Genomic DNA, 7825 nt, shown 5'->3' on the forward strand with positions numbered 1-7825 from the left:
CTGTCGACCGACATGTCGGTCGACGGTCGGTCGATATGTCGGTCGATAGTCGACCGCTAGTCGACCGCCAGTCGGTCGATAGTAGACCGATATGGCGGTCGATAGTCGGCCGACAGTCGGCCGACAAAAAATTGCGTGGTGGTCAACATGACGACCGACTCTCGACCGACAGAGGCAATGTCGTGTCTCGGTGAAATATCGGCCAAGTGTCGGTGGAATATCGGTGAAGTGTCAGTGGTCTATCGGCCGAGTGTCAGTAGTCAATCGGTATCGCTTTTTTTTTTTTTGTCCGACGTAAAGTCCTGTATGGAGTTTACTGAGAATTGTTCAGCGGCCGAGAATGAAGCGTTTTTTAACATGAGATCTGCAAAATTAGCTAATAGCTGAGAAGTACGTAAAGTTTTACTGCCAAACATTAAACTGAAAACAACATCAGCAAAGTGCCGTTTTAAGGCTTGAAATATTTGTGGAACTTTGCTCTGCAACACACGTTGGTTGATAAAGGATTAGAAATATATTGGCGGCTAATTAAAATTCAGAGTAAGAATCTAGGTTTCCATCGAGGCCTGCGAAATAGCATTTTCAACCATTGGCCGGCTATGAGTCCTCTGAAGCCATCTAGAGAGGTTAATTTTAAATTCACTTAGAAACACATGAAAACCTTCACTGAAAGATGGAATTAAACGAGCTGAGGCGAATTGTGCTTAGCTTTTATTTTCTTCTTTTTTATTTGTGATATCATTTTTATATTATTTTTCTACTCTGTCAGGTACGCCCTTGCGTATTTGCGTAGGGAGAATTTGCGGCTGCCGTGGCACTAAATTACAAGCCTTCGCGGCGATTTTTTAGAGTTTCAAAGCTACTATCTATCAAAGAAAACCTTGAAATTCAAAAAGGAATAGCGACTGCATAAGTAACACACCCGAAGTATTATCGCACCTTGGCAGCTCTATTTTAGTCTCACTTTACTTTAACACACATTACATTTTTTGTTAATAGTGTCTGTAAAAAATACATAAAAAATATATATATAAAGTGCGTAACACTATAACTAATAGTGTAGTAACTATTTCACCACGCAAACTGACGCAAAGAGCGACTCTGAGCGACGTATCATTCGTGATGGAATTTCAGGTTGCGTAAAACAAAAACATAAGCAATTAGCCAAAAATGTTTGCCGTTTCATATTTTAAACACAGTAAGTTTGAAAGAAATTTATCATTATTATCAATTATAAGTCTGATTTTGTCTGTGACTAAATTCATGGGCTGCTTTAATAAACGTTTGAGCCTTATTACTGACTAACCATAACCCTAAAGTTTTCGCCTTATTTGGTCGTTTCCAATGCTGGAAGCCTATCCAAAGAGCTTCTGTGTTTTTTTATTGTTTAGTCTGAGACCAGAGATTTAGGGTTAGGAACTGGCTGAATTGTATCTCTTCAATAGCAAACATTCTGAGACCGTTTCAATTGAACCAATAAAAATTTATTCTGACAAGTAAAATAACCAACAAAAATGTTTTCAACGGGGTGGGGGTATGGAACCAAGCCTACTTTGAGGGTGTGGGATGATGGTAGCAGAAAGAGACGATCTTTGTTTGCTGTGTGTTGTACAATGGTATTGACTGATTCCCTTAAAGGGGATACTGTTCAGCAATGTCATCGAGCAGCCTTCGAAAGCATCCATTTGGGTGAGGCTCACCATACCACCTTCGCCACGTGAATTCCTGAAGGTATTCAATGAGAAAGTCAGGGTTTGTGTTTCCCTTCATTTTCTTAAATTTTTCCTTTGCCGTACACCAGTTGCTTTCAGCATTCTGTGTATGGACTCCGGTTACTGGATCGACAAAATGTAGAGAATGATTCACCGCCCCGTGTTGTAAGCCGAGTCTTCTCTGGAGTTGCCGATATGCCGCCCACTGGTCCGTGTGCACTATGGAGCCAGGCTGAACCTTCCGTTGAATAATACGCAAAAGAGTCGCCGCATTGCGTCGCCTTACCAGCTGTAGGTATGGTCGGGCTGGAGCATACTGTGTATCAAACAACCCCAGTACCCATCTTTCTCTTTGAGGCCGACGCCCCCTGTGAAACTGCAAAGGAATAACAATTACAGCTCCATGAATTAAAATATTATGAAATATTATGAAAAGAATCATTGGAAATACGGTACATTAAAGATAGGAGGTGACGGAGGTGATACGACGCGCTCAGTCCGGCTTCAGACCGAGAACAGTACTGTTCAGTAGCGTAGAAGTACTGTGAGTGAGATTTTTATTTTGTAAGCAGTAGACTAGTTGTTAGGCGGCTAAGGCTTAAGCACAGTGATTCGAACCACTGGAAGGCCATACTTCCTATTTTCTTACCTTGGACTTGTGATTAAACTTTGATTCGTCGATCTGCACAATGACACCTGGTCCGCCTAACTGTGGAATCGGGTGGCGCAGCAATGCTTCCCATGCAACTTGCCGACACTTCCGTGCGAACTTGACTAAAACTTTCTGTGAGGCCGTTCCTTCAATTTCCATCATTCGTAGCGAACACTTGTGCGCCCATTTCCAGAGAAATTGCAACTGCCTTGCGATTGAAATTTTGCTTCCATAGAAATACGAATGTACTCTCACAGACGAAGAGCGTCGACAACGGTGACATCTCCTGTTGAAAAGTAAAGTTTAAGCTATATAGGTATGTTCGGTTCCAAGGGTATAGTTTTTAACCATTTTGTTCTGAAATAGGGTGTTCGTTGTGAGTTTGAAGCCCAAATGGTCTGAAATAGTTGAAAGCTATCGAATTTTAGCTCAGGTCGGCAGGGAAAATACCGTAAACTGCCGCTTATAAGCCCATCCGGTTACCGCTAATGCTCTAATTAGAGCCCAGCTTCCAATAAGCGCCTCGATTCGAATTACTGCGGCCCTCCAAAGGCTTAAAATTTTAAATAACCGCCCCCTTCAAATAAGCGCCCCCCCCCCCCCCCCCCTCTCCGAAAAAAGAGGTTCAGTACTTGCCGGTACGATATATGAGACGTATACGTGAATGTTCTTCAAAGTCGTACGGGTTTGTTTCTAATTTCCTCGATAGCAATATTCATGAAATATCCTAGAATTACAAGGCCTTTTTCAAGTTTTCTGCTTCCAGTGACTTCAACCACACCCTGCAGAACACGAAAGCGTTTTGTGAACGTTTAAAGTTTCACAAAAAAAAAATTTTCTATCACGTTGTTTGAGTATTTATATCACAGGGAGCCCTCACATCGTTTTTGAGGAAAAAATAAAAATTATAATCTTTCCTTTTGTTTTGTATTGGCCATTTTGAATTTTAAATGCGCGACGCGCTGGTCTGGGAGCGAATTAATTATGCGCGGTCAGATGGTGCGATGTCTGGAACCGAGAAATCTTCGGAAACGCTCGGTCGGTCGTAACCTTTATATTTTTGACAAGGGGTGAAACTCTTTTTAGCCCTTCGAATTTCTCATGAATACGAAGACAAATATCTCTACAAATTGAACAAAAATTTGAAGGCAGAAGGACCAAAGGTTGAACTAATTATCCTGTAACTTATTAGAGTTGTTCCGCACAAGATGCAAATTTCCACTTTGTGACTTTAGGCATGCAAATTAAACCGGCACCTTGTGACCGGCGTTCTCGATCACGTCTTAATTGTGTTTGAAGACAATGCAGTTCTTTGTCTTTAAACACAATAAGGCGTGATCTAGAATGCCAGTCACAAAGTGCCGGTCTAATTTGTATGCCTACAGTAACAAAGTGGAAATTTGCATCTTATGCGGAACAACTCTATTTTGTCTGAATGTTTCTAGCTGTGCAATATTGATGCGTCGTTTCAAAATCTTTGATTTGGTCGCATGCTTCGGCCAGTTGGGGTACACGGAAGTAAGAATTTCAAATGCTTGATTGACATGTGTAAAGCGGAAGTGAATAAGATTGTTTGTTCTGATTGGCTCTTTATTATTCCGGAATTAGGTCTGTTCAATTCCGGAAGTTTACTTGATTTTGTTACGGAAACAAATTAACCATGTGAATGCGGGGAAATGTACAAAAATGAAGAACGCACGTGCAACTGCATAGATGTTGCTCTGCTATAATTAGGCCTTTTGTTTCCCGATGTTTTCGTTGCTGTTGTTTAGCTCTCGCTCAACAAAGGCCTTAATGAACAGAACAATAGCTATTCAGCAGAACGATTCATGGTCATACCCAATATGCAAAACGGTGAACGTGGGGAAGACGAATTCTTCCTGTTCATTTTTAACGGAACATGAACGACGATCACAGCACTTGGAGAATTTGCTTATTTTATATTTTGAACTTGAACACTTTCTTTTATATCAAGCTAGAGTAAAGTTGTGAATCAGATATGAGAATCATCGATGAATTTTTTTTTAATGAAAGCTGTCTTCGAAGTTGCTTGAAAAGTTGTTACCAAAATAATAAAAATACGACTTTCCCTTTTTTTTAAAAGTGCCTTTTCGGAGTTAAGTTTCTTTAGGGACTTCCTCGGTGATTTTACCTCGACTTCCGGCTCTTTCGCTTTTACTTCCGGTTATACAATGCGATTCTACTTCCGTGTACCCCAACTGGCAGAGACACACGACCATGAAAGCTTGAAGTTGCACCCCTTGTCAAAAATATAAAGGTTACGACCGACCGAGCGTTTCCGAATATTTCTCGGTTCCAGACATAGCACCATCTGACCGCGCATAATTAATTCGCTCCCAGACCAGCGCGTGGCGCATTTAAAATTCAAAATGGCCACTACAAAACAAAAGGAAAGATTATAATTTTTAGCAGTATTGAGCATTTTAAGGCTTCATTTAAAAGAAGTAGACTAAAAACATATTTCGATCAACAGCCTTATTGCTCATTTGGAAACATTTTTTTTAGTCCGCTTATACGTCCATCGGGATATAACCCATCCATTTATAAACTAGCCCATCCAAAACCCCTTGCGAACAGGTATAAGCCCTGGACTTGTAAGCGGCAGTTTACGGTATGTAAATTGGAATTGAAATTACTTACCAAATGTATCCGTCCCCATTGCGCGGGTGGCGAATGAGGCGCATTGCATTCCTACAATTCCCGCAGTTGACATTTCTTTTCAGTAGTCTGTTCCTTTGCAACCAATTTATAAGGCGGAGTTTTCCTCTACTGCTTGTTGCAAAAATAAGGGGACAAAGAACTTCCCTAAAAAAGTTGGGCATTTTAGGAAGCTTGGCTTTTGATATACAATGTAATTCGAATCACTTTGAATGAATGTGCTGAGAACAAAACTCCTAACGGCAACGGCATGACAGCCCGTCACGTGCGTGTGCAGGACTTTGGTTCTAATCAAAGTTAAAACCACAAACAGCGATCGCTGACGAGGGGAACCGTGTCGCAAAAATCCCCATTGTTAGTGTACCATGATCGAGGCCAATGACCAAAACGTATTTTGAATATTTTCATAATCAATCAGGTACAATGAAAAAAGTCCAGTATTGCAGGCCCAGAGGAAAAACTGATAACACGAAAAATTGACTACGACCTGGAAACGCAAAATGTATATAAGTTTTGCATCTGTTCTTTGTTCGCATAATCCAACACCCAAGTTTGCGGCAAAAAAGTAATTAGCGCGGGAGATAAGTCCTTTGAAGAGTGCGCAACTAATTAAACCGTGTCACTTTTACACTTTTTTATAATGAGAGAATTCATACAGAAGAATTTTTCTTGGAGACAAGCCACTTTCCCACACTCCATGATATCGACCCCAAGAGCGACACGGGATAAATATATATAACTCTCAGCGGAAAAAGATTCGATGCAGCTGCATTAGGTGTATTCGAGAACATTAACGCGTTATGGCTTCACGAACAAAAACATGTATGATATGTGGTTTATCGGATGGCCACACTCTGATGAACTGCCCTTACCGATGCGAGTTTTGCGGCGTGTCGGTGAATTATTGTGAGTGCCATGATTCTAGTATAGTGAACAGCGTTTTGGCGTTGGAGACCCCCGAAAAGGCGGACAGAAGTACCGAAACTTCAACATCGAAACCAGCACCGCCACAAGCAGCCCGTGAGAAACGTAAAGGAAGTAACGATGAATGGTAAGCAAACTATTCCTAATTGTAGATTTTGTTTGCAAATAGTATATGCAGTAAAATATATGGATGATTGGAAAAAAATATCGATGGCTATGGCCATCAATCGAAATGAAAGCTTGTTTGGTCATTTGTAGTACGACTTCAAGTAACGCGAGTTTGTATCGAGTCGACTTAACATGCGTATCGAATCGACTTTGACTTGTCAGTATCGAAACGACTTTGTATCGAAACGACCGGACTCCATCGAAATTTATCAGTGTGTGGAATTATGAACAGAGGAACTAGTCTATAATTGGAGCTAAATTATAGATCGCCACTAATAAACTCTATTATGAATAGGCCCTATTTCTTACATTCGTATTTTATTGTATTTACAGGTGTGGGACAAGCAATAAAACTGGACAAAAGAGGCCAGAAAAGACAGTGCCCGAAAAGAAATTCAAAGAAGCCAAGAATGACCTGCAGGCTGCTATGAAGCAATTGAAAAACTCGGAAGAACTCAACAGAAAGAAGGAGGAGGAATACCAGGAAACGATCGCCGCCATGCAAAGACGCATCAAAGAACTTGAAGGTATGTAGCATTTTTTGCACGGTTTATTGTCCACGCTACTGGTCCCATTTGTCCGAGAGTATCTCTGAATTATGCACTGGGATCATGTTTGTCATGATTTGGCGCGGTTTGGTGTCAGACTATCATTATATTTCGATGCTTCGACTATATTTTCGCCTGCTGACAGGCGCTAGAAAGGGAAGGGAGAACGTCAGCAGGAATCGGATGCGGGGAAAAGGTGTGAACATTGTTAAGAAATCAAAAGTTTTGAAATTCGGCGTTGTTTAACAGGAAAATATTTCTTTTCATTTTATTACATCCATCTTTCTACTTTGAAAAAGTTGCGCGCGATGTTTCTGGGGTGGACGTACCTTGCAACATCGCTCAACGGGGGAGTCATAAGGGCTGTCCAAAAAACCGCAAAACCGCATGGAAAAGTCTAAATGCAAAACCGCGCATGAATGCGTTACTGAAAACAGTTATGCACGAAAACCGAAAACCGCATAGTCTTGTTAAACTGCAAAAGCGCAAGTTAAAAGAAATTGTTTGCAAAACCGCATTAAAAATAATCCAAAAACCGGATTACTGCAAATCCTTATGCCCCTCCTCCTCAAAACTTCAAATGTTGCATTTTCTTTTCACCGCAGAATGGTTGCACGCCAAAATGGAGCGCAAAGTATCCGCACTAGAAAGACAGAGTATTCAGTAGAGATGTACACAGGCTGCAACTTCGTTGTGAACGATGCGAAGACGCGGAGTAGAACAGAGATTCTCAAGGGGCGTGTAGATACCACATACGCACGTACGCACGTGTATACAGCTGAAATTTGAAAATTTCTTTTCAATCTTACGAAAATACTCGAGTCAAATCGGATTCAGTCGGCATATTATCGATAATGACAAATTGCTCCAAATGGTAGCCCAGTGGGGATGACAAAGATAGACGAGCAGGGGGTGGGTTGGTAAATTTTCCGACTTTTTGCAACTTTGTCTTTCTGTGCAACGCGCGCGAAAGTTTGACCAAGCGCTTTCGCGTTAAAATGCTTCCGTGGTCAACTGAAAAAAAAACTGATTCTGCCCAAACGGTTTCACTATGAAATTGTTTTGTGCCTAATGGCGGCTTTATTTTGCTGATTGAATGACGCGTCACAAAAAAGTGAAATTCTGACTAAGCGCTAAGCGCT

The 7825-nt window shown here is 41.2% G+C and overlaps 1 protein-coding gene across 1 annotated transcript; it reads right to left on the reverse strand.

Annotated features, from left to right (window-relative positions):
• Positions 1–1353: 1353 nt before the first annotated feature.
• LOC138048911 (uncharacterized) lies at positions 1354–6217 on the reverse strand. The gene is made up of 3 exons (XM_068895005.1): positions 5026–6217; positions 2362–2650; positions 1354–2088 (listed from the first exon to the last, which is right to left on the reverse strand). The coding sequence occupies exons 1-3, from the start codon at positions 5205–5207 to the stop codon at positions 1633–1635; spliced, it is 927 nt and encodes a 308-aa protein (XP_068751106.1). The 5' UTR covers positions 5208–6217; the 3' UTR covers positions 1354–1632.
• Between the last annotated feature and the right edge of the window lie 1608 nt (positions 6218–7825).

This window comes from Montipora capricornis, chromosome 5 (genome assembly GCF_036669925.1).
Source record: "Montipora capricornis isolate CH-2021 chromosome 5, ASM3666992v2, whole genome shotgun sequence".
NCBI lineage: Eukaryota > Metazoa > Cnidaria > Anthozoa > Scleractinia > Acroporidae > Montipora > Montipora capricornis.

Excerpts from the sequence above, each read along its gene's own strand:
- LOC138048911 (XM_068895005.1), bottom strand. The coding sequence starts at position 5,207 with ATGCCCAACTTTTTTAGGGAAGTTCTTTGTCCCCTTATTTTTGCAACA. Across the intron at positions 2,651-5,025 it reads AATGGGGACGGATACATTTG|GAGATGTCACCGTTGTCGAC; the intron begins GTAAGTAATTTC and ends ACTTTTCAACAG. Across the intron at positions 2,089-2,361 it reads AGTTTAATCACAAGTCCAAG|TTTCACAGGGGGCGTCGGCC; the intron begins GTAAGAAAATAG and ends ATTCCTTTGCAG.